Genomic DNA, 26,880 nt, shown 5'->3' with positions numbered 1-26,880 from the left:
TGTAAAACTGCCAGCATTTGATCTGTGTGGCTGCTGTGTCCCCTGTATAGCACACCCCCACCCCTTTGAACCGCCTTCCACACCCAGCAGTGTGCCAGAAGCAGCCATAGAGGTTTACAGCATGGAAACAGGCCCTTCGGCCCAACTTGTCCCTGCTGCCCCCTTTTTGTAACAACTGAGCTAGTCCCAAGTGCCCGCCTTTGGCCCATATCCCTCTGTACCCATGTAACTAACTCAGTGGTTCCCAAACTTTTTTCACTGGGCCGCACTTTCGGAATAAAAATTTGCTGGCGCCACACCGAATGTTTTATTGATAAGAAATACATTCAAAAACAAAAAGAAAGCAACTCCGAGCAGTGTTTGATGCATAACATAGAACACAACTACTTTACAATACGATCATGGTACAACCAAAAAGTATAAAACAATGCTTGTTTAAACCACGTTTAAATGTTTCTTTTGATTGTCCTTGAATCCTCCCGCCACACTTGCCATCCTCTCTCGCCGCACCAGTGTGGCGCGCCGCACCCTTTGGGAACCACTGGTCTAAATGCTTTTTAAAAGACAAAATTGTACCCACCTCTACTACTGCCTCTGGCAGCTCGTTCCAGACACTCACCACCCTCTGTGTGAAAAAATTGCCCCTCTGGACCCTTTTGTATCTCTCCCCTCTCACCTTAAACCTATGCCCTCGAGGTTTAGACTCCCCTACCTTTGGGAAAAGATAGAACCATAGAACCCCTACAGTGCAGAAAGAGGTCATTCGGCCCATCGAGTCTGCACCGACCACAATCCCACCCAGGCCCTATCCCCATATCCCTACATATTTACCCACTAATCCCTCCAATCTACGCATCCCGGGACACTAAGGGGCAATTTAACTTGGCCAATCAACTTAACCCGCACATCTTTGGACTGTGGGAGGAAACCGGAGCAACCGGAGGAAACCCACGCAGACACGAGGAGAATGTGCAAACTCCGCACAGACAGTGACCCAAGCCAGGAATCGAACCCAGGTCCCTGGAGCTGTGAAGCAGCAGTGCTAACCACTGTGCTACTGTGCCGCTAGATATTGACTATCTAGCTGATCTGTGCCCCTCATTATTTTATAGACCGCTATAAGGTCACCCCTTTCTGAGAGGCAGGTTTTGGGTGGGAGGGGAGGGGGGGGGGGGAGTTGCCAGTTTTTTGGATCTCCAGCCAGTGTAATTAATTCGTGGGACTTGGGCGTCGCTGGCTGGCCATTTATTGCCCATCCCTAGTTGCCTTTGGAGGGCAGTTGAGAGTCAACCCCATTGGCTGTGGCTCTGGAGTCACATGTAGGCCAGACCGGGGTAAGGACGGCAGATTTCCTTCCCTAAAGGAACCAGATGGGTTTTTCCGACAATCGGGTCATCAGTAGATCCTTAATTCCAGATTTTTTAAATTGAATTCAAATTCCACCACCTGCCATGGCGGGATTCGAACCCGGGGTCCCCCAGAACGTTAGCCGAGTTTGTGAATAATGCCACCAGGCCATGGTCTGGCTTGTTTTGATTATTCTGTCCTGTGTTTCTCTCAGGGTTTGGCGCACTGTGGCTCACAGCGCTGTGATCCATGATGTACACCCCTATTCCACACAGGCCACACAGGTAAGAGGGACTATCCTGTCACTGAATGAGGGATATCTTTATGAACACGGCGCAGAGGAGGAGTGTGGGTGGGTCTCAATTACCTGAGCCTCTTAAACAAACTCAACGTGCTTCTCGGCTAGTTTTTTAACAAAAACACAAACATTGATAGTCTGACGCTCCAAAAAGGGGATCGTAGAATCCCTACAGTGCAGAAGGAGGCCATTCGGCCCATTGAGTCTGGACCGATCACAATCCCACCCAGGCCCTATCTCCGCCCTTTGGGCGGCACGGTAGCACAGTGGGTTAGCACTGCTGCTTCACAGCTCCAGGGACCTGGGTTCGATTCCCGGCTCGGGTCACTGTCTGTGTGGAGTTTGCACATTCTCCTCGAGTCTGCGTGGGTTTCCTCCGGGTGCTCCGGTTTCCTCCCACAGTCCAAAGATGTGCGGGTTAGGTTGATTGGCCATGCTAAAAATTGCCCTTAGTGTCCTGAGATGCGTAGGTTAGAGGGATTAGTGGGTAAATATGTAGGGATATGGGGGTAGGGCCTGGGTGGGATTGTGGTCGGTGCAGAATCGATGGGCCGAATGGCCTCTTTCTGTACTGTAGGGTTTCTATGATTTCCGTCACCCCACACATTAACCTGCTAATCCCTCTGACACTATGGGGCAATTTAGCATGGCCAATCCACCTAACCCGCACATCTTTGGACACTAAGGGACAATTTAGCATGGCCAATCTATCCAACCTACACATCTTTGGACACTAAGGGGCAATTTAGCATGGCCAATCCACCTAACCTGCACATCTTTGGACACTAAGGGGCAATTTAGCATGGCCAATCCCCCTAACCCGCACATCTTTGGACACTAAGGGGCAATTTAGCATGGCCAATCCCCCTAACCCACACATCTTTGGACATGAAGGGGCAATTTAGCATGGCCAATCCACCTAACCTACACATCTTTGGACTGTGGGAGGAAGCCGGAGCACCTGGAGGAAACCCATGCAGACACGGGGAGAACGTGCAAACTCCACACAGACAGTGACCCGAGGCCGGAATCGAACCCGGGTCCCTGGAGCTGTGAGGCAGCAGTGCTAACCACTGTGCTACCGTGTCGCCCAGGGGATGGGGATTTTGTATATCGCCCCTAACTCCGTGAAACGTCCACAAGGCTCTCCGCAGGGGAACAACCGGATCAAATTGGACACCGGGTTACGTGAGGAAGCATTGGGACAGGTGACTGAAGCTTGGTTGGTTATAAAGGATGTAGAGTTTTGCAGCACGAAAAGAGGCCCTTCGGCCCAATGTCTCCGTGCTAGCCATCAAGCACCCGATCTATTCTAATCCCATTTTCCAGCACTTGGTCTTTAGCCTTGTGAGCTCCGGCCTTTCAAGCGCTCCTCTAAAAGCTTCTTCGATGTTGTGAGGGTTCCCTCCTCTACCTCCCCTTCCAGGCAGCGAGTTCCAGACTCCCACCATCCTCTGGGTGAAAAAGTTTCCCCTCAAATCCCCTCGAAAACTCCGTCCATTGACTCTGTCTACACTTCCCGCTGCCTCGGGAAAAAGCAGCCAGCATAATCAAGGACCCCACACGCGCCCCCGGACATTCTCTCTTCCACCTTCTTCCCTCGGGAAAAAGATACAAAAGTCTGAGGTCACGGACCAACCGACTCAAGAACAGCTTCTTCCCTGCTGCCGTCAGACTTTTGAATGGACCTACCTTGCATTGAGTTGATCTTTCTCTACACCCTAGCTATGGCTGTAACACTACATTCTGCACTCTCTCCTTTCCTTCTCTATGAACGGTATGATTTGCGTAGCGCGCAAGAAACAATACTTTTCACTGTATCCCAGTACATGTGACAATAATAAATCAAATCTATGTACTCTATGAACGGTATGCTTTGTATAGCGCGCAAGAAACAATACTTTTCACCGTATCCCAGTACATGTGACAATAATAAATCAAATCTATGTACTCTATGAATGGTATGCTTTGTATAGCGCGCAAGAAGCAATATCATAGAAACCCTACAGTACAGAAAGAGGCCATTTGGCCCATCGAGTCTGCACCGACTACAATCCCACCCAGGCCCTACCCCCATATCCCTACATATTTTACCCGCTAATCCCTCTAATCTCTAATACTCTTCACTGTGTACTAATACCTATGACAAATCAAATTTCCTGCCCCACACCTTAAATCTCTGCCCCCCTGGCTACTGACCCCCTTTGCTAAAGGGGAAAGGTTCCTTCCTATCCACCCTATCTGTGTCCCTCAGATTTGAACTTTCAGTCCCACCCCCCCCCCGACCCGGTACCTCGGCCTTCTCTGCTCCAAGGAGAACAACCCCGGGGTGGCTCAGTGGGAGAGAGAGTTTCGGAACGGGATTCCGGAGCTTAGGGATCCAGTCAGCTATGGCCGCCAGCGATTGGAGAACAGTACGGAACAGGAACAGGCCCTTCGGCCCACCAGGCCTGTCCCCTCACGCTGCTTCTATCCCCCCGTCCGCCTCCCCGTTCACATGTCTGTCACAATGCACCTTGAGCGTTGCTGATCTGCCAGCTTCCGCCCCCTCCACTGGGCGGTGCGGTTCCAGGCACCCACCACCCTCTTGTGTGAAAAACTTCCCCTGCCCGTCTCCCCTAACCCTGCCAACCCCCCCCCCCTCACCTTTAACCTTCGCCCTCTTGTCGTTGAAGCAGAGGGATGTACGAGGTTTGGAAGAGCACAGATCTCTGGGAGGGTTGTAAGTACAGTCATAGAACATTTTGTGCACCGTTTGTGGGTGGCACAGCGGGTTAGCGCCGCTGCCTCACAGCGCCAGGGACCCGGGTTCGATTCCCGGCTTGGGGTCCGTGTGGAGTCTGCACGTTCTCCCCGTGTCTGCGTGGGTTTCCTCCGGGTGCTCCGGTTTCCTCCCACAGTCTGAAAGACCTGCTGGTTAGGGTGCATTGGGCCGTGCTAAATTCTCCCTCAGTGTTGGATGGAGCTATTACAAGGGGACATAACTATAGGGTTCGTGGTGGGAGATACAGGAAGGATATCAGAGGTAGGTTCTTTACGCAGAGAGTGGTTGGGGTGTGGGATGGACTGCCTGCAGTGATAGTGGAGTCAGACACTTTAGGAACATTTAGGCGGTTATTGGATAGGCACATGGAGCACACCAGGATGATAGGGAGTGGGATAGCTTGATCTTGGTTTCAGATAAAGCTCGGCACAACATCGTGGGCCGAAGGGCCTGTTCTGTGCTGTACTGTTCTATGTTACCCGAACAGGCGCCGGAGAGTGGCGACTAGGGGATTCTCACAGTAACTTCATTGCGGTGTTAACGTAAGCTCACTTGTGACTAATAAATAAATTTTATTGTACATTTCTGTCAGTTGCCATGGGAAATTTTACTTTGTTAAAGGCGCTATATGAATGCACACTGTTGTAATATCTGTAGGCGGGAGAAGTCTTTCAGGCTAATGTGATACAGGCAGGTGCATGGGCGATTGGGAATGACCCTGAGAGTCTGAGTGGGCAGTGTGCCCCGGTTCGTGGGTCCGACATGAACTCCCTGCCAGTTTGCTTTGTCCTTGGCTGTGTGTCGCCGATCAGCTTCCTGTTGTGTCGGGTTATCTGGGTGAGAGGTCAGTGCTGCTCTCAAACGTGGTGTGGAATCGATCGAGTTCCTGGAACGTAGGGGAGAGGTTACAGCAACTACAATCTGAGGGAGGGAGGGGCGGAGGAGAGGAGGGAGGGGCGGGGGAGGGAGAGGAGGGCGGGGGAGGGAGAGGGGGGCGGGAGGGAGGAGGGCGGGGGGAGGTGGAGGGGGCAAGGGAGAGGAGGGCGGGGAAGAAGAGGGAGGAGGGTGGGGGGCAGGAGGGGGAGGAGAGAGGAGGGTGGGGAAGAAGAGGGAGAGGTGAAGGGAGGGAGGAGGGGGAAAAGGAGGGAAAGGCAGAGAGGAGGGAAGAAAGGGAAAAGAGGGAGGCAACGAGAGAGGGGAAGATGGTGAGGGAATGAGAGGGAGGGAGGACGGGGAGAGGGAGGGGGGGGGACGGGGAGAGGGAGGGGGGGGACGGGAGAGGGAGGGGGGGACGGGGAGAGGGAGGGGGGACGGGGAGAGGGAGGGGGGGACGGGGAGAGGGAGGGGGGGACGGGGAGAGGGAGGGGGGGACGGGGAGAGGGAGGGGGGACGGGGAGAGGGAGGGGGGGATGGGGAGAGGGAGGGGGGGATGGGGAGAGGGGGGGGACGGGGAGAGGGAGGGGGGGACGGGGAGAGGAGGGGGGGGGAGAGGGAGGGGGGGACGGGGAGAGGGTTGCCGGCCTCCCGCCCTCTGTCACCAAGCCCGAGCGCAGAGTGGCAGCGGGGACCCCCACCCCCACAGCTCTCTCTCTCTCTCTCTCTGTCTCTCTCTCTCCCCACCCCCCATTCCCCCTCCAAGAGTCCCCCTGACACTATGTGAAATATATTAAAATGAATAACTTACACAGCTCTGTGCCGATTTCTGGCGGCGGAACTCCGGGGGGAGGAGGGGTGGTGGAGATGTCTGGGGTGGGGCGGGGGGTGGGGGGGGGTGGCGGGGGTCAGTGGGGGGGAGCCTGCTAAACGGTCTGCACTCGTGCCTCCCGGCCGGAGAAGTCCCCCCCGCAGCGATGGAGTGATGGGTTACGGTACGAGGGCGCGTTCTAAAATAAGCAAAGTGTCGTTACCTCCTCTCCTGAAGACAATCCCATTGGGACATGGGAACAGGAGTAGGCCATTCGCCCCCTCAAGCCCGTTTCGCCCCCGCCACCGCCGCTAACCCCCCAACACCCACAGCAAGGGGGAGGGTTTTTTCTGCATCATCCCGTTGCACTATTTGGGGGTTTACTCGGCACGAATTATCTGCTGCATTTCTGTCCGTCAAACAGGAACTCCTCCTCTTGCCAATCGGCCTTTTATTTGTTGTGCTTTGTACCCGGAATTCGCAAATTGGTGCCCGTTTGGTGTGGGTGGCACAGTGGGTTAGCGCAGCTGCCAGGGACCCGGGTTCAATTCCGGCCTCGGCTCACTGTCTGTGCGGAGTCTGCACGTTCTCCCCGTGTCTGCGTGGGTTTCCTCCCACACTCCAAAGATGAGTAGGTTAGGTGGATTGGCCATGCTAAATTGCCCCTTAGTGTCCAAAGATGTGCTGGTTAGGTGGATTGGCCATGCTAAATTGCCCCTTAGTGTCCAAAGATGCGCAGGTTAGGTGGATTGGCCATGCTAAATTGCCCCTTAGTGTCTAAAGATGTGTAGGTTAGGTGGATTGGCCACGCTAAATTGCCCCTTAGCGTCCAAAGATGTGTAGGTTAGGGGGATTGGCCATGCTAAATTGCCCCTTAGCATCCAAAGATGTGTGGGTTAGGTGGATTGGCCATGCTAAATTGCCCCTTAGCGTCCAAAGATGTGTAGGTTGGGTGGATTGGCCATGCTGAATTGCCCCTTAGTGTCCAAAGATGTGTGGGTTAGGTGGATTGGCCATGCTAAATTGCCCCTTAGCGTCCAAAGATGTGTAGGTTAGGTGGATTGGCCATGCTAAATTGCCCCTTAGCGTCCAAAGATGTGTAGGTTAGGTGGATTGGCCATGCTGAATTGCCCCTTAGTGTCCAAAGATGTGTGGGTTAGGTGGATTGGCCATGCTGAATTGCCCCTTAGCGTCCAAAGATGTGTAGGTTAGGTGGATTGGCCATGCTAAATTGCCCCTTAGTGTCCAAAGATGTGCAGGTTCGGGCATAAGCGTACATAAATACGTGGAGATAGGGGCCTGGGTGGGATTGTTGTAGGTAAAGGTCCAATGGGCCGAATGGTCTCAATCTGCACTGTAGGGATTCTATGATTGGGCTATTCTGTGACCTCCAGCTGTGCATCGAAGATCCCACTTGCCTAATGGATGTTAAAAGTTCAGGAATGATTTTACCATGCAGGAAGTGACTTCCCAAAGGGCTGCAGTCGGGGCTGGGGGTGTCTTTATCCAGTCCTGTGTTGTGCTGTTTATCAGGTTGGTCATGATTCTGGGTTACCCTCTGTGTGAACCCTCTCCTACTGCGTGCGCTCCGGAGTGTGGTTGAAGCAAGAGCTATAATTAGTGATGTCAGCGTAACCCCTGTGAACTGGAACGGTGGGCGGATCAGCCTCTCTCACTCTGTCCACTTCGAATGGCCCTCCTATTTTTAAAAAAAGAGATGAAATACTCAGCAATACAATTACCCATCCTGTCCTCCCATACTTGGGCCGTAACACTCTCTATTCCAGTGCTCTGCTGGTTGCCCTCCCACCTCCCGCTCTCCCTGAACTCCCAATCATCAAAAAAAACTCTGCTGCCCATTTCCAAACCTGCACTGGTTTCCAGTCACCAATTCCCCTGTGCTCACTCGTCCACACTCTCTCCTCCTCCAGCTTTTTAAACTTGCCGTCTTCCTGGTAAAATCATTGCTTTGCTTCATTCCCCTCATCGGAATTCAGGAGAATGAGGGGAGATCTTATAGAAACATATAGGATTATGAAGGGAATCGATAAGATAGAAGCGGGGAAGTTGTTTCCACTGGCGGGTGAAACTAGAACTAGGGGGCACGGCCTCAAAATAAGGGGGAGCAGATTTAGGACTGAGTTGAGGAGGAACTTCTTCACACAAAGGATTGTGAATCTGTGGAATTCCCTGCCCAGTTGAGGCTACCTCATTGAATGTTTTTAAGGCAAGGATAGATAGATTTTTGAACAGTAAAGGAATTAAGGGCTATGGTGAGCGGGCGGGTAAGTGGAGCTGAGTCCACGAAAAGATCAGCCATGATCTTATTGAATGGCGGAGCAGGCTCGAGGGGCCGAATGGCCTACTCCTGCTCTGAGTTCTTATGTACCTATCTCTGTAACCTCCTTGAGCCCCTACACCCTCTCCTATCTCTGTAACCTCCTCCAGCCCCTACACCCTCTCCCTATCTCTGTAACCTCCTCCAGCCCCTACACCCCTCCCTATCTCTGTAACCCCCTGCAGCCCCTACACCCTCTCCCTATCTCTGTAACCTCCTTGAGCCCCGACACCCTCTCCCTAGCTCTATAACCTCCTCAAGCCCCTATGCCCCCTCCCTATCTCTGTGACCTCCTCCAGCCCCTACACTCCTCTCTATCTCTGTAACTTCCTCCAGCCCCTACACCCCCTCCCTATCTCTGTAACCTCCTCCAGCCCCCTTCACCCTTCCCTATCTCTGTAACCTCTTCCAGCCCCTACACCCCCTCCCTATCTCTGTAACCCCCTCCACCCCCTCCCTATCTCTGTAACCTCCTCCAGCCCCTACGCCCCCTCCCTATGTCTGTAACCTCCTCCAGCCCCTACACTCCTCCCTATCTCTGTAACGTCCTCCAGCCCCTAAACCCCTCCCTATCTCTGTAACCTCCAGCCCCCTAAACCCCCTCCCTATCTCTGTAACCTCTTCCAGCCCCCTACACCCCCTCCCGATCTCTGTAACCTCCTCCAGCCCCCTACACCCCCTCCCGATCTCTGTAACCACCTCCAATCCCCTACACCCTCTCCCTATCTCTGTTACCTCCTCCAGCCCCCTACACCCCCTCCCTATCTCTGTAACCTCTTCCAGCCCCCTATACCCCCTCCCTATCTCTGTAACCTCCTCCAGCCCCTTTACCCCCTCCCTATCTCTGTTACCTCCTCCAGCCCCCTACACCTCCTCCCTATCTCTGTAACCTCCAGCCCCCTAAACCCCCTCCCTATCTCTGTAACCTCCAGCCCCCTAAACCCCCTCCCTATCTCTGTAACCTCCTCCAGCCCCCTACACCCCCTCCCGATCTCTGTAACCACCTCCAGTCCCCTACACCCTCTCCCTATCTCTGTTACCTCCTCCAGCCCCCTACACCCCCTCCCTATCTCTGTAACCTCTTCCAGCCCCCGACACCCCTCCCTATCTCTGTAACCTCCTCCAGCCCCCTGCACCCCCTCCCTATCTCTGTAACCTCCTCCAGCCCCCTCCACCCCCTCCCTATCTCTGTAACCACCTCCAGTCCCCTACACCCTCTCCCTATCTCTGTTACCTCCTCCAGCCCCCTACACCCCCTCCCTATCTCTGTAACCTCTTCCAGCCCCCTACACCCCTCCCTATCTCTGTAACCTCCTCCAGCCCCCTGCACCCCCTCCCTATCTCTGTAACCTCCTCCAGCCCCAACACCCCCTCCCTATCTCTGTAACCTCCTCCAGCCCCCTACACCCCCTCCCTATCTCTGTAACCTCCTCCAGCCCCCTACACCCCCTCCCTATCTCTGTAACCTCCTCCAGCCCCCTACACCCCCTCCCTATCTCTGTAACCTCCTCCAGCCCCAACACCCCCTCCCTATCTCTGTAACCTCCTGCAGTCCCCTACACCCCCTCCCTATCTCTGTAACCTCCTCCAGCCTCGAGTGACCTGGTTGCAACCTCTTGGGTAGGCTTCATTCCCATCGCTTCCGCCAATAGCGACGGTGCCTTCTGCTCTCTGGGTTCCTAGTTCTGGCATTCCCTCCGGAACCAAACCGTTTGAGCCAGGCTGTTCAGGGTGATGTCAGGAGGGTGGTGGGCTGGGTGTGGGGGGATTTGGGCTGGGGGCAGCACCAGTGGCCAGAGATGGTCACCAGCAAACCCAAGAACAAATTCAGGAGAAACCTTTTTACCCGGGGGGGTGATGGTATAATTTTTCTCACGCCAGTCTATTCAAACTCCCCCCCCCCCCCCCCCCCCCCCGAGAAAGAAAACCTCTCCTTACAGCTACTGTTCTATAAGAAATAACGTTTCGCCACTCCCCCCCCCCCCCCCCCCCTACCCCTCCTCCCTCTCCTCTGACGGGACCATCACGTCCAAATTTGTGAAATGAGGAACTGAACTTCTGGTGGTTTCACCGAGGCTCGAAACACGTTTCTGCTTTTTAAACATAGAATCGATCGGTGCGAATGGTTAGTGTACAGAACCGAGGTGAATGAGTGGTTCGTTGGAACTAGAAGCAAGTGGGGGCCATTCGGCCCATCGAGCCTGCTCCGCCACTCACCACGATCCTGGCTGATCATCAAATTCATAGAATCATAGAATCCCGACAGTGCAGAAGGAGGCCATTCAGCCCGTCGAGTCTGCACCGGCCACAATCCCACCCAAGCCCCTATCCCCGTAGCCCGAGTGAGTCCCCCCTCACGCTAATTTATCATGGCCAATCCACCTCACCCTAAGGGCAGCACAATGGCACGTTGGTTAGCGCTGCTGCCTCACAGCGCCAGGGGCCCGGGTTCGATTCCTGGCTTGGGGTCACTGTCTGTGCGGAGTTTGCACGTTCTCCCCGTGTCTGCGTGGGTTTCCTCCGGGTGCTCCGGTTTCCGCCCACAGTCTGAAAGACGTGCTGTGGTTAGGGTGCATTGGCCCGAACAGGTGCCGGAGTGTGACGACTAGGGGAATTTCATAGTTACTTCATTGCAGTGTTAATGTTAGCCTTACTTGTGACTAATAAATAAACTTTACTTTTACTTTACTCATCTGCACATCTTTGGTCTGAGAGAGGAAACCCACGCAGACACGGGGAGAATGTGCAAACTCCACACAGTCAGTGACCCAAGCCGGGAATCGAACCTGGGTCCCTGGCGCTGTGAGGCAGCGGCGCTAACCACTGTGCCACCCAAATTCATTATGCCCCCCCCCCCCGCCCCCCATATCCCTCGATCCCTTTAGCCCCAAGAGCGATATCTAATTCCTTCCTGAAACCACACAACGTTGTGGCATCAACTACTTTCTGTGGGAGTGAATTCCACACATTCACCACCCTCTGGGTGAAGAAATCTCTCCTCACCCCAGTCCCAAAAGGTTTACCCCTCATCCTCAAACTGTGACCCCCTAGTTCTGAACTCCCCCACCATCAGGAACATTCTTTCTGAATCCACCTCCAAATGTGAGGTGATTCATTTTGGTAGGACTAATTTAAATGTGGATTACAGGGTCAAAGGTAGGGTTCTGAAGACTGTGGAGGAACAGAGAGATCTTGGGGTCCCCATCCACTGATCTCTAAAGGTTGCCACTCAAGTGGATAGAGCTGTGAAGAAGGCCTATAAGTGTGTTAGCTTTTATTAACAGGGGGTTGGAGTTTAAGAGCCGTGGGGTTATGCTGCAACTGTACAGGACCTTGGTGAGACCACATTTGGAATATTGTGTGCAGTTCTGGTCACCTCACAATAAGAAGGATGTGGAAGCGCTGGAAAGAGTGCAGAGGAGATTTACCAGGATGCTGCCTGGTTTGGAGGGTAGGTCTTATGAGGAAAGGTTGAGGGAGCTCGGGCTGTTCTCTCTGGAGCGGAGGAGGCTGAGGGGAGACTTAATAGAGGTGTATAAAATGATGAAGGGGATAGATAGAGTGAACGTTCAAAGACTATTTCCTCGGGTGGATGGAGCTATTACAAGGGGCCATAACTATAGGGTTCGTGGTGGGAGATACAGGAAGGATATCAGAGGTAGGTTCTTTACGCAGAGAGTGGTTGGGGTGTGGAATGGACTGCCTGCAGTGATAGTGGAGTCAGACACTTTAGGAACATTTAAGCGGTTATTGGATAGGCACATGGAGCACACCAGGATGATAGGGAGTGGGATAGCTTGATCTTGGTTTCAGATAAAGCTCGGCACAACATCGTGGGCCGAAGGGCCTGTTCTGTGCTGTACTGTTCTATGTTCACCCTGTCTAATCCTCGGTTTCTCGAGCAGTGAATCCCGGTGCCTGGTTGGATTTTTATTCTCTCTCTAGGGCGGCACGGTAGCACAGTGGTTAGCACTGCTGCTTCACAGCTCCAGGGTCCCGGGTTCGATTCCCAGCTCGGGTCACTGTCTGTGTGGAGTTTGCACATTCTCCTCGTGTCTGCGTGGGTTTCCTCCGGGTGCTCCGGTTTCCTCCCACAGTCCAAAGATGTGTGGGTTAGGTTGATTGGCCAGGTTAAAAATTGTCCCTGAGATGTGTAGTTAGAGGGATTAGCGGGTAAAATATGTGGGGGTAGGGCCTGGGTGGGATTGTGGTCGGTGCAGACTCGATGGGCCGAATGGCCTCCTTCTGCACTGTAGGGTTTCTATGTTTCATCTAAGGTTATATTTAACCTGTCTCGTCAACTTCTAGTGATTTGTGTATCTATGACCCCAGATTCTTCTGTCCCCCTCCCCCTCCCCTTCCCGAGATACACTTCTTCACCCGGTCTGTGCCCTTTGCTCGTGTCCCTCCCAGTGTGCACTCCCTCGCACTTATCTCTGTTCCAAGTTCATTTGCTGATTACACACCCATCTTGCACGCGATGAACTTCACCGTTTCTGGTTATGTCAGTGTTTACCATCGAAGCTTCTGCCTGTAAATCATTGCCTGGAATGGTGAGGTCATTCCACGCACTCCGCGGTGAATTCCTGACCTTTCCCCGCCCCCTTCCCATACTTGGAAATGCTCGCAGGACCAATACACTGGACCATCTCAATTTCATTTGATTTATTATTGTCACGTGCATTGGGATGCAGTGAAAAGTATTGTTTCTTGCGCGCTGTACGGGCAAAGCATACCGTTCATAGAGATGACGTGGAGATGCCGGCGTTGGCCTGGGGTGGGGCACAGTACGAAGTCTCCCAACACCAGGTTAAAGTCCAGCAGGTTTATTTGGTAGCACGAGCTTTCGGAGCGCTGCTCCTTCATCAGGTGAGTGGAGAGTTGGGTTCACAAACGCGGCGTATGATAGACACAGACTCAATTTACAAGTTAATGGTTGGAATGCGAGTCTTTCCAGGTGCGGCCTTCACGACACACGACAACGCAGAATTGCCGAGCAGAGACTGATCGCCAAGTTCCGGGGCACGGTAGCACAGTGGTTAGCACTGCTGCTTCACAGCTCCAGAATCCTGGGTTCGATTCCCGGCTCGGGTCACTGTCTGTGTGGAGTTTGCACATTCTCCTCGTGTCTGCGTGGGTTTCCTCCGGGTGCTCCGGTTTCCTCCCACAGTCCAAAGATGTGCGGGTTAGGTTGATTGGCCAGGTTAAAAAATTGCCCCTTAGAGTCCTGGGATGTGTAGGTTAGAGGGATTAGCAGGTAAAATATGTGGGGATAGGGCCTGGGTGGGATAGTGGTCGGTGCAGACTCGATGGGCCGAATGGCCTCCTTCTGCACTGTAGGGTTTCTATGATTCTATTTCTATGATTTCTATGAGGACGGCCTCACCCGAGATCTTGGGTTCATGTCACACTATCTGTAACCCCCACGACTTGCCTCCTGGACTTGCAGAATCTCACTGGCTGTCCTGTCTGGAGACAATACACATCTCTTTAACCTGTGCTTAACCCTCTCTCCACTCACATTGTCTGTACCTTTAAGACTTGATTACCTGTAAAGACTCGCATTCCAACCATTATCTTGTAATTGAGTTTGTGTCTATATACGCCCTGTTTGTGAACAGAACTCCCACTCACCTGATGAAGGAGCAGCGCTCCGAAAGCTCGAGCTATCAAATAAGCCTGTTGGACTTTAACCTGGTGTTGAGAGACTTCTTACTGTTCATAGAGAAGGAAAGGAGAGGGTGCAGAATGTAGTGTTACAGTCATAGCTAGGGTAGAAACATAGAAGATAGGAGCAAGAGGAGGCCATTCGGCCCTTCGAACCTGCTCCCCCATTCATCACCATCATGGCTGATCGTCCAACTCAATAGCCTCATCCTGCTTTCTCCCCATAACCTTTGATCCCGTTCGCCCCCCAGTGCTATATCCAGCCGCCTCTTGAATACATTCAATGTTTTGGCATCAGCTACTTCCTGTGGTGATGAATTCCACAGGCTCACCGGGTGAAGGAATGTCTCCTCACCTCCGTCCTAAATGGTCCACCCTGAATCCTCAGACTGTGACCCCTGGTTCTGGACTCCCCCCACCATCGGGAACATCCTCCCTGCATCCACCCTGTCTGGTCCTGTTAGAATTTTATAAGTCTCTATGAGATTCCCCCCTCATTCGTCTGAATTCCAGTGAAAACAATCCTAACCTGGTCAATCGCTCCTCATACATCAGTCCCACCATCCCCGGAATCAGCCTGGTAAACCTTCGCTCCACTCCCTCGAGAGCAAGAACATCCTTCCTCAGAAAAGGAGACCAAAACTGCACACAATACTCTAGGTGTGGCCTCACCAAGGCCCTGTGTAATTGCAACAACACATCCCTGCTCCTGTACTCGAAACCTCTCGCAATGAAGGCCAACAAGCCATTTGCCTTCTTTGGTGTAGAGAAAGATCAGCTTAATATAAGGTAGATCCATTCAAAAGTCGGACGACAGCAAGGAAGAAGCTGTCCTTGAGTCACTAACTCTCTTCTTCCCCTTGAGTGTTAGTTGGCAACTTCTGAAAGTGAAGACAGAGGTGTTGAAACTTTGTGACCATTAATTACACTCTATTTATAGCGGTGAAGCGGGCCATTCGGCCCATCTGATCCGTGCTGGTCTTTCACAGTGAAGGTAAAGTCGCCACAGTCCCAGATGACCATCGGCTGCTCTCTCTCCCCTCTCCCAGGGGCTTCTTGAGTAACCTCAGCCAGTACGGAAATTGAACCCGCACTGTTGGTGTCACTCTGCATCACAGACCAGCCGTCCAGCCAACTCAGCTAAACTGACTCCAAGCAAAGCCTCCCCCCACTCTCTCCCCATCTCGGCCTATCAGCATTAGGTGGCACAGTGCTTAGCACTGCTGCTTCACAGCGCTAGGGACCTGGGTTCGATTCCAGCTTTGGGTGACTGTGTGGAGTTTGCATGTTCTCCCCGTGTCTGCGTGGGTTTCCTCCGGGTGCTCTGGGTTTTTGCCAAACAGTCTGAAAGATGTGCATATTAGGGGGATTGGCCATGCTAAATTGCCCCTTAGTGTCCAAAGATGTGCAGGTTAGGGGGATTGGCCGTGCTAAATTGCCCTTTAGTGTCCAAAGATGTGCGGGTTAGGTGGATTGGCCGTGCTAAATTGCCCCTTAGTGTCCAAAGATGTGCGGGTTAGGTGGATTGGCCATTCTAAATTGCCCCTTAGTGTCCAAAGATGTGCGGGTTAGGTGGATTGGCCGTGCTAAATTGCCCCTTAGTGTCCAAAGATGTGCGGGTTAGGTGGATTAGCCATGCTAAATTGCCCCTTAGTGTCCAAAGATGTGCAGGTTAGGTGGATTGGCCATGCTAAATTGCCCCTTAGTGTCCAAAGATGTGTCGATTAAGGGGATTAGTGGAGTAAATACGTGGATTATGGGGAAAGGACAAGGGGTGGGACTGGCTAAAATGTTCTATTGGAGAGTCGGTGCTGAATGGCCTCCTTCTGCAGGCTAGGGATTCTATGATTCCAGATCATTCTATTCCTTTCTCCCTCATGTTTTTATCCAGCATCTCCCTTCAATACATTTTTTAAATTCATTCCTGGGACATGGGCGTCGCTGGCTGGGCCAACATTTATTGCCCATCCCTCGTTGCCCTTGGAGGGCAGTTGAGAGTCAACCACATTGGCTGTGGCTCTGGAGTCACATGTAGGCCAGACCGGGTAAGGACGGCAGATTTCCTTCCCAAAGTGAACCAGATGGGTTTTTTCGACAATGGGTCATCAGTAGATTCTTAATTCCAGATTTTTTTTTATTGAATTCAAATTCCACCGTCTGCCGTGGCTGGATTCGAACCCGGGTCTTCGGAGGCAAAAGTCTCTTCACCAAAATCCCTTTATTTCCAATTCCGACAGCAGTACACAGAGTGCTCTCAGTCAGCAGTCTACCCTTGGGAGTGCCAGAGGAACTGACAGTCCCAGTTAAATACAAGGAAAAGACTCCCTGATTGTCCCATCAATTGGCCCCGTAATCAGAGAGTTCATGTTCCAATTGGCCAACCTCGATGGCCTGATTGAAGTCATTACAGTTCCCAGAACATTAGCTGAGTTTCTGGATTAATACCACACGGCGTGTCGCCTTCCTCTCGTCTACGCTATTCACCCAACCACCTCCCTGTGGCTAGTGAGGTCCACATTCTCCGCACCGTCAGACTAAAGAGGGTCCCCAGGTCCTTACTGCTCAGGTCATTACCGCGCGGGTCATTACCGTACGGGTCATTACCGTGCTGCCCTTCATCTGGTTTAAAATGCTTGAACGTGGTAAAATGAGGATTAATTTGCAATGCTGTTGATGGCAGCACCACACGCAAGCCCAAGGCCAGATTCTTCCACAACCGCACCTTTGTTAATCTTGACCGTAAACACACGCTGCTGGTCTGTTCGAGCCTGGGCGAGGCCACAGCTGGAATGTTCAGAAAAACCGCTCTCTGAATGGACGCTGGTGCATCCCAGGATCAGCAGGGGGGACCGGTTCACCATTTCGGTACCCGCTTCCGACTGCTTTCCGTGAGTAAGCAGTGTCTTGTTTCCGGGCTCCACTCCAGGCGAGCAAGTCTATTGTCATGGAGTCACAGAGGTTTACAGCATGGAAACAGGCCCTTCGGCCCAACTTGTCCAAAGTGGAACTGATCCACTATCAGATCAGCCATGATCTTATTGAATGGCGGGGCAGGCTCGAGGGGCTAGATGGCCTACTCCTGCTCCTATTTCTTATGTTCTTATGTCTGATTTGATTTATTATTATCACATGTACTGGGACACAGTGAAAAGTATTGTTTCTTGCACGCTGTACAGGCAAAGCATACCGTTCATAGAGTACATAGATTTAATTTATTATTGTCACATGTACTGGGATGCAGTGAAAAGTATTGTTTCTTGCACGCTATACAGACAAAGCATACCGTTCATAGAGTACATAGATTTGATTTATTATTGTCACACGTACTGGGACACAGTGAAAAGTATTGTTTCTTGCGCGCTATACAGACAAAGCATACCATTCATAGAGAAGGAAAGGAGAGGGTGCAGAATGTAGTGTTACAGTCATAGCTAGGGTGTAGAGAAAGATCAACTTAATGCGAGGTAGGTCCATTCAAAAGTCTGACGGCAGCAGGGAAGAAGCTGTTTCTGAGTCGGTTGGTACGTGACCTCAGACTTTCGTATCTTTTTCCCGATGGAAGAGGGTGGAAGAGAGAATGTCCGGGGTGCGTGGGGTCCTTGATTATGCTGGCTGCTTTTCCCCGAGGCAGCGGGAAGTGTAGACAGAGTCAATGGATGGGAGGCTGGTTTGCGTGATGGATTGGGCTACATTCACAACCCTTTGTAGTTTCTTGCGGTCTTGGGCAGAGCAGGAGCCCAGACCAAGCTGTGATACAACCAGAAAGAATGCTTTCTATGGGGCATCTGTAAATGTTGGTGAGAGTCGTAGCGGACATGCCAAATTTCCTTAGTCTTCTGAGAAAGTAGAAGCGTTGGTGGGGCTTTCTTAACTATTGTTCCTAAGGCGTTCTATAGGTATGTCAAGAACAGAAGGTTGGTTAGGGCAAGTTTAGGGCCAGTTATAGATGGCAGAGGGAAGTTATGTGTGGAACCGGAGGAGATTGGTGAAGCATTGAACCAATATTTCTCTTCGGTGTTCACGCAAGGGGACATGAATATAGCTGAGGAGGACACTGGGTTGCAAGGGAGTAGAATAGACAGTATTACAGTTGATAAGGAGGATGTGCAGGATATTCTGGAGGGTCTGAAAATAGATAAATCCCCTGGTCCGGATGGGATTTATCCAAGGATTCTCTGGGAGGCAAGAGAAGTGATTGCAGAGCCTCTGGCTCTGATCTTCAGGTCGTCGTTGGCCTCTGGTATAGTACCAGAAGATTGGAGGTTAGCGAATGTTGTCCCATTGTTTAAGAAGGGGAACAGAGACTTCCCCGGGAATTATAGACCGGTGAGTCTCACTTCTGTTGTCGGCAAGATGTTGGAAAAAATTATAAGGGATAGGATTTATAGTTATTTGGAGAGTAATGAATTGATAGGTGATAGTCAGCATGGTTTTGTGGCAGGTAGGTCGTGCCTTACTAACCTTATTGAGTTTTTTGAGAAAGTGACCAAGGAGGTGGATGGGGGCAAGGCAGTGGACGTGGTATATATGGATTTTAGTAAGGCGTTTGATAAGGTTCACCATGGTAGGCTTCTGCAGAAAATGCAGATGTATGGGATTGGGGGTGATCTAGGAAATTGGATCAGGAATTGGCTAGCGGATAGGAAACAGAGGGTGGTGGTTGATAGTAAATATTCATCATGGAGTGCGGTTACAAGTGGTGTACCTCAGGGATCTGTTTTGGGGCCACTGCTGTTTGTAATATTTATTAATGATCTGGATGAGGGTATAGTTGGGTGGATTAGCAAATTTGCTGATGACACCAAAGTCGGTGGTGTGGTAGACAGTGAGGAAGGGTGTCGTAGTTTGCAGGAAGACTTAGACAGGTTGCAAAGTTGGGCCGAGAGGTGGCGGATGGAGTTTAATGCGGAGAAGTGTGAGGTAATTCACTTTGGTAGGAATAACAGATGTGTTGAGTATAGGGCTAACGGGAGGACTTTGAATAGTGTGGAGGAGCAGAGGGATCTAGGTGTATGTGTGCATAGATCCCTGAAAGTTGGGAATCAAGTAGATAAGGTTGTTAAGAAGGCATATGGTGTCTTGGCGTTTATTGGTAGGGGGATTGAATTTAGGAGTCGTAGCGTTATGTTGCAACTGTACACAACTCTGGTGCGGCCGCACTTGGAGTACTGTGTGCAGTTCTGGTCCCCACATTACAGGAAGGATGTGGAGGCTTTGGAGAGGGTGCAGAGGAGGTTTACCAGGATGTTGCCTGGTATGGAGGGGAGATCCTATGAGGAGAGGCTGAGGGATTTGGGATTGTTTTCGCTGGAAAGGCGGCGGCTAAGAGGGGATCTTATTGAAACATATAAGATGATTAGAGGTTTAGATAGGGTGGATAGTGATAGCCTTTTTCCTCTGATGGAGAAATCCAGCACGAGGGGGCATGGCTTTAAATTGAGGGGGGGTAGTTATAGAACCGATGTCAGGGGTAGGTTCTTTACCCAGAGGGTGGTGAGGGATTGGAATGCCCTGCCAGCATCAGTAGTAAATGCGCCTAGTTTGGGGGCGTTTAAGAGATCCGTAGATAGGTTCATGGACGAAAAGAAATTGGTTTAGGTTGGAGGGTCACAGTTTTTTTTTTAACTGGTCGGTGCAACATCGTGGGCCGAAGGGCCTGTTCTGCGCTGTAATGTTCTATGTTCTATGTTCTATTGTAGGAATTGGAGGAGGTTACAGAGATAGGGAGGGGGTGGAGGGGGCTGGAGGAGGTTACAGAGATAGGGAGGGGTGTACGGGGCTGGAGGAGATTACAGAGATAGGGAGGGGTGTAGGGACTGGAGGAGGTTACAGAGATAGGGAGGGGGTGTTGGGGCTGGAGAGGGTTACAGAGATAGGGAGGGGGTGTAGGAGCTGGAAGAGGTTACAGAGATAGGGAGGGGGAGTAGGGGTTCTGGAGGAGGTTACAGAGATAGGAAGGGGAGGTAGGGGGCTGGAGGGGGTTACAGAGATAGGAAGGGGAGGTAGGGGGCTGGAGGGGGTTACGGAGATAGGGAGGGAGTGTAGGGGGCTGGAGGAGGTTACAGAGATAGGGAGGGAGTGTAGGGGGCTGGAGGAGGTTACAGAGATAGGGAGGGGAGTGTAGGGGGCTGGAGGGGGTTACAGAGATAGGGAGGGGGTGTAGGGGCCTGGAGGAGGTTACGGAGATAGGGAGGGGGTGTAGGGGTTGGAGGAGGTTACAGAGATAGGGAGGGGTGTACGGGGCTGGAGGAGGTTACAGAAATAGGGAGGGGGTGTAGGGGCTGGAGGAGGTTACAGAGATAGGGAGGGGGTGTAGGGGCTGGAGGAGGTTACAGAGATAGGGAGGGGGTGTAGAGGTTGGAGGAGGTTACAGAGATAGGGAGGGGGTGTAGGGGCTGGAGGAGGTTACAGAGATAGGGAGGGGATGTAGGGGCTGGAGGCGGTTACGGAGATTGGGAGGAGGTGTCGGGGCTGGAGGAGGTTACAGAAATTGGGAGGGGGGTGCGGCTGTGGAGGGATTTGAAAACTCGGGTGATCATTTTAAAATCGGGACATTGCCAGATCAGAAGCCAAGGTAAGTTAGCGAGTTGAGGGGGTGAACGGGAGGGAAAGTGAGGCACCGAATGGAGAGGGCGAGGTGACGAGTCGGGGGGCGAGGCAGTGAGTTGGGGGGCGAGGCAGTGAGTCGGGGGGCAAGGCAGCGAGTCGGGGGGTGAACAGGGGCAGCACAGAGAGGGGGGTCTGGAATGGGCTGTGAGTTCGGCCACGGGGCAGTCGGGTTTTTGAAGATTCCAGGTATGGTGCAAGGTGAAAGGTCCCTCTCCGGGGCTGTGAAAGATGTGGAAGACGCACCAGGATGAAGTAACCAGCTGTGTGCAGATTAACTAGTGGGTGAGAGTCGGACTGGAGACTTTGAAATGTGGAGAAAGGTGATTGGGAACCGCGTGGAGCACTGGTGCTTCCTGAGTCACTGGGACAGTGAACGTATCAGGGCAAGGAACTGGAGATGGGTGGAAGGACAACCTTCCCTCGGGATAAAACACTGGGGTACTGTCCCGGAGTGGGCTCCACGCAGCCTGAAATAAACAGGACACGATGGGCTCCAGCGGCTTATTAAACCTCTCGGGTAATATGACAGGCCTGTCCTCTTTAGCTGGTTGTCTTTAACTCCCTCACTTACCACCCCCTCTCCCCCCTTTCTATTCCCATCAGGCCGTCCTGGACAAACCAGCCACTGATACCACAGCAGCGAAAACCGTATCGGACCAGAAGAATGTCGGCACGGTACGTTTTTACAGCGTCCTTTGCGTATCCGACCATGGGAATAGGAGCAGGAGTAGGCCATTCGGCCCCTCGGGATTGCTACGCCAGTCACTACTATCATGGCTGAAGACATTGAACCCTTTGTCCTCTCTTACGTACCAAAGTGTGTAAAATCATCAGGGCACCGTTCCAAAACAAGAGCACGAGAGTTCTTCCTGATCTCCTGGGCCAGTACTTATCATAGGATCCCTACAGTGCAGAAGGAGGCCACTCGGCCCATCGAGTCTGCACCGACCAGGCTGAGGGGTGATCTTATAGAGGTCCATAAAATAATGAGGGGCACAGATCAGCCGGATAGTCAATATCTTTTCCCAAAGGTAGGGGAGTCTAAAACTAGAGGGCATAGGTTTAAGGGGAGAGATACAAAAGTGTCCAGAGGGGCAATTCTTTCACACAGAGGGTGGTGAGTGTCTGGAACAAGCTGCCAGAGATAGTAGTAGAGGCGGGTACAATTTTGCCTTTTAAAAAGCGTTTAGACAGTTCTATGGGTACGATGGGTATAGAGGGATATGGGCCAAACGCGGGCAATTGGGATTAGCTTAGGGGTTTAAAAAAAAAAGGGCGGCATGGACAAGTTGGGCCGAAGGGCCTGTTTCCATGCTGGAAACCTCTATAACTCTATGACCAAAATTCCACCCAGGCCCTATTCCCGTAACCCCACACATTTACCCAAGCTCGTCCCCCTGACACTAAGGGGCAATTTAGCACGGCCAATCAACCTAACCCACTCATCTTTGGAGTGTGGGAGGAAACCGGAGGTAACCCACGTGGGCACAGGGAGAATGTACAGACTCCACACAGATAGTCACCCGAGGCCGGAATTGAACCCGGGTCCCTGGCGCTGTGAGGGCAGCAGTGCCAACCCACCGTGCCGCCCTTCAATCCTTTATCCTTCAATCGGCCCGTTAAAAGAACATTGTTCGGTGATTGTCACATGGTTATTTGTGGGATCTTTCTGTGCGCGCCTTGGCGGCAGTGTCTCCCTCGTCACAAGAGTGGCTGTTCGTCACAAGTGCTCAATTGGCCCGTGAATAGTATTGAGAACCTCAATGTAGACCTTCCTCTCTCTCAAGTCTGGAGACTGGGATTTTGCCAGGAACTCGGTCTCTTCGTCCGGGGACCGCTGTTCGAAAGTAGATCTTTCTCTGGGGACTGAACGTAAGAACATAAGAAATAGGAGCAGGAGTAGGCCATCTCGCCCCTCGAGCCTGCCCCGCCATTCAATAAGATCATGGCTGATCTGAAGTGGATCAGTTCCACTTATCCGCCTGATCCCTATAACCCCTAATTCCCTTACCGATCAGGAATCCATCTATCCGTGATTTAAACATATTCAACGAGGAAGCCTCCACCATTTCAGTGGGCAGAGAATTCCAGAGATTCACCACCCTCTGAGAGAAGAAGTTCCTCCTCAACTCTGTCCTAAACTGACCCCCCTTTATTTTGAGGCTGTGCCCTCTAGTTCTAGTTTCCTTTCTAAGTGGAAAGAATCTCTCCACCTCTACCCTATCCCGAGCCCCTTCATTATCTTATAGGATGTGGAAGCGCTGGAAAGAGTGCAGAGGAGATTTACCAGGATGCTGCCTGGTTTGGAGGGTAGGTCTTATGAGGAAAGGTTGAGGGAGCTAGGGCTGTTCTCTCTGGAGAGGAGGAGGCTGAGGGGAGACTCAATGGAGGTTTATAAAATGATGAAGGGGATAGATAGAGTGAACGTTCAAAGACTATTTCCTCGGGTGGATGGAGCTATTACAAGGGGCCATAAGTATAGGGTTCGTGGTGGGAGATACAGGAAGGATATCAGAGGTAGGTTCTTTACGCAGAGAGTGGTTGGGGTGTGGAATGGACTGCCTGCAGTGATAGTGGAGTCAGACACTTTAGGAACATTTAAGCGGTTATTGGATAGGCACATGGAGCACACCAGGATGATAGGGAGTGGGATAGCTTGATCTTGGTTTCAGATAAAGCTCGGCACAACATCGTGGGCCGAAGGGCCTGTTCTGTGCTGTACTGTTCTATGTTTCTATAAGATCCCCCCTCAGCCTTCTAAATTCCAACGAGTACAAACCCAATCTGCTCAGTCTCTGTGTGGGAGCCAGAAGACGGGTGTCTTTCTGTACCTGTCCAGAGGGGTTGAAACCTGGAAATCTATCGTCCACAAGAGCTTAAATTATTTTTGGTGCTAATTGGTCCTGAAGAAGGATATGGGAATGGAGGGATACGGTCCCCGGAAGGGGTAGGGGGTTTTAGTTCAGGCGGGGGGGGGGGGGGCAGCATGGTCGGTGCAGGCGTGGAGGGCCGAAGGGCCTGTTCCTGCGCTGTAATTCCCTTTGTTCTTTGTCCTGTGAACGTGGCGGAGGACGAGGTCGGCTGATGCTTTTCTTTTTCCACCCGGTCGTTGCAGGAATCCAAGTCCTTCGCTGTGAACGTCTTTCGGGGTCAGATCCAGACTGCGCAGGTGTTCCCCTTCCCCTCCGGTACGTCCGAGGATCCTTCCTTAACCAGGGCGCGGCTGTAAAACACAACCTCGCCGTTATTCCGCGGCTAACCAAGCGTTGTGGGCGTTGGTCCAGCCGCGGGTTCCGCACCTCTGAGAGGAGATGATGGCCGCAGAGGGAGGGCAGCTCAGATTGGCCAGAACGGAGGGTGTTGTGGCTACGCGGGGAGATTGAATAAACTGGGATTGTTCTCCCTGGAAAGACGGAGGCTGAGGGGGCGACCCGATAGAAGTTTATAAAATTATGAGGGGTGTGGGTAGGGTGAAGAGTTGGAAGCTTTTTCCCCAGGGGCAGAAATGCCAATTACAGGGGGCACAAGTTCAGGATAAGGGGGGAAAGGTTCAGGGGAGATGTGCGGGGGGGGAGTGTTTCACACAGAGGGTGGTGGGGGCCTGGAATGCGCTGCCAAGTGAGGGGGTTGGGGCAGATACGTTAGCCACAAGACTTATCTGGATAGGCACATGAACAGAGAGATACAGGCGGTTGGTCTGGATAGGACAACATGATCGGCGCAGGCTTGGTGGGCCGAAGGGCCTGTACCTGTGCTGTACTGTTCTTTGTGGGGGGCACTGTAGGTTAGCACTGCTGCCTCACAGCGCCAGGGACCCGGGTTCGATTCCCGGCCTCGGGTCACTGTCTGTGTGGAGTCTGCGCGTTCTCCCCGTGTCTGCGTGGGTTTCCCTCCGGGTGTCCCGGTTTCTCCCCCCCCCCCCCCCCCCCCCCCCCCCCCACAGTCCAGAGATGTGCGGGTTAGGTGGATTGGCCGTGCTAAAATTGACTCTTAGTGTCAGGGGGATTAGCAGGGTAAATGCGTGGGGTTACGGGGATAGGGTCTGGGTGGGATTGTGGTCGGTGCAGACTCAATGGGCCGAATGGCCTCCTTCTGCACTGTAGGGATTCTGTGAATGACAGCGAGGTGAAAGGGTTAAAATACGATGACAGCTAATCCAGACCAGGCTTGTAATCTGCCCGCCGCCGCCGAGTGTAGAAGATTAAGGGGTGATCTAATCGAGGGGTTTGATCGAAATTTTATCTGTTTAGGGCGCTGGAGGAGGTTCCAGAGGTAGGGAGGGCGTGTAGGGGAGCTGAGAAGGTTCCAGAGGTAGGGAGGGCGTGTAGGGGGCTGGAGAAGGTTCCAGAGGTAGGGAGGGCGTGTAGGGGGCTGGAGAAGGTTCCAGAGGTAGGAAGGGCGTGTCGGGGGCTGGAGAAGGTTCCAGAGGTAGGGAGGGCGTGTAGGGGGCTGGAGAAGGTTCCAGAGGTAGGGAGGGCGTGTAGGGGAGCTGGAGGAGGTTCCAGAGGTAGGGAGGGCGTGTAGGGGGCTGGAGAAGGTTCCAGAGGTAGGGAGGGCGTGTAGGGGCTGGAGAAGGTTCCAGAGGTAGGGAGGGCGTGTAGGGGGCTGGAGGCGGTTCCAGAGGTAGGGAGGGCGTGTAGGGGAGCTGGAGGAGGTTCCAGAGGTAGGGAGGGCGTGTAGGGGAGCTGGAGCGCCCTAAATCCCCTCTCTATCTCTGTAACCTCCTCCAGCCCCCTACACCCCCTCCCTATCTCTGTAACCTCCTCCAGCCCCCTACACCGCCTCTCTATCTCTGTTTAAAATGAGATAGAACATAGAAAAGCTACAGCACAAACAGGCCCTTCGGCCCACAAGTTGCGCCGAACAATTTCCTTACCTTCTAGGCTCATCTATAACCCTCTATCTTACTAACCTCCATGAACCTATCCAAAAGTCTCTTAAAAGAATCAATCGAATCCACCTCCACCACCACTGCCGGCAGCTGATTCCACGCACCCACCACCCTCTGAGTGAAAAACTTACCCCTAACATCTCCTCTGTACCTACTCCCCAGCACCCTAAACCTGTGACCTCTCGTGACAACCATTTCAGCCCTGGGTAAAAGCCTCTGAGAATCCACTCTATCAATACCCCCTCAACATCTTATACACCTCTATCAGGTCACCTCTCATCCTTCGCCTCTCCAAGGAGAAAAGACCTAGCTCTCTCAACCTATCCTCATAACGCATGCCACCCAATCCAGGCAACATCCTTGTAAATCTCCTCTGCACCCGTTCTATGGCTTCCACATCCTTTCTGTAATGAGGCGACCAGAACTGGGCACAGTACTCCAGGTGGGGTCTGACCAGGGTCCTATACAGCTGCAGCATTATCTCCCGATTTCTAAACTCAATTCCTCTATTGATGAAGGCCAGTATTCCATACGCCTTCTTAACCACAGCCTCCACCTGCGACGCCGCTTTGAGCGTCCTATGAACCCGGACCCCAAGATCCCTCCCAAGATGAAACGAGAAAACTTTTACAATTAAAGAACAAAGAACAATACAGCACAGGAACAGGCCCTTCGGCCCTCCAAGCCCGTGCCGCTCCCTGGTCCAAACTAGACCATTCTTTTGTATCCCTCCATTCCCACTCCGTTCATGTGGCTGTCTAGATAAGTCTTAAACGTTCCCAGTGTGTCCGCCTCCACCACCTTGCCCGGCAGCGCATTCCAGGCCCCCACCACCCTCTGCGTAAAATACGTCCTTCTGATATCCGTGTTAAACCAACCCCCTCCCCCCTCACCTTGAACCTATGACCCCTCGTGAACGTCACCACCGACCTGGGGAAAAGCTTCCCACCGTTCACCCTATCTATGCCTTTCATAATTTTATACACCTCTATTAGGTCACTCCTCATCCTCCGTCTTTCCAGTGAGAACAACCCCAGTTTACCCAATCTCTCCTCATAACTAAGCCCTTCCATACCAGGCAACATCCTGGTAAACCTCCTCTGCACTCTCTCTAAAGCCTCCACGTCCTTCTGGTAGTGTGGCGACCAGAACTGGACGCAGTATTCCAAATGCAGCCAAACCAACGTTCTATACAACTGCAACATCAGACCCCAACTTTTATACTCTATGCCTCGTCCTATAAAGGCCAGCATGCCATATGCCTTCTTCACCACCTTCTCCA

At 52.5% G+C, this 26,880-nt stretch overlaps 1 protein-coding gene across 1 annotated transcript in view; it reads left to right on the top strand.

Annotated features, from left to right (window-relative positions):
* Positions 1 to 1,561: 1,561 nt before the first annotated feature.
* Positions 1,562 to 26,880, top strand: part of LOC144487444 (very long-chain specific acyl-CoA dehydrogenase, mitochondrial-like) — a gene marked incomplete at its 5' end in the record, with an annotated part of 82,928 nt that continues 57,609 nt past the window's right edge. The window contains 3 exons of the mRNA XM_078205520.1: positions 1,562 to 1,631; positions 21,311 to 21,382; positions 23,823 to 23,895. Of these exons, the coding sequence (XP_078061646.1) occupies positions 1,562 to 1,631; positions 21,311 to 21,382; positions 23,823 to 23,895 (215 nt within the window). The remainder of the gene's footprint in view (positions 1,632 to 21,310; positions 21,383 to 23,822; positions 23,896 to 26,880) is intronic.

This window comes from Mustelus asterias, unplaced genomic scaffold, assembly GCF_964213995.1.
Source record: "Mustelus asterias unplaced genomic scaffold, sMusAst1.hap1.1 HAP1_SCAFFOLD_794, whole genome shotgun sequence".
In the NCBI taxonomy this organism is placed as follows: Eukaryota; Metazoa; Chordata; class Chondrichthyes; order Carcharhiniformes; family Triakidae; genus Mustelus; species Mustelus asterias.
Note: the sequence above shows the minus strand (reverse complement) of the source record. Positions and strands in the feature narration are given on the sequence as shown.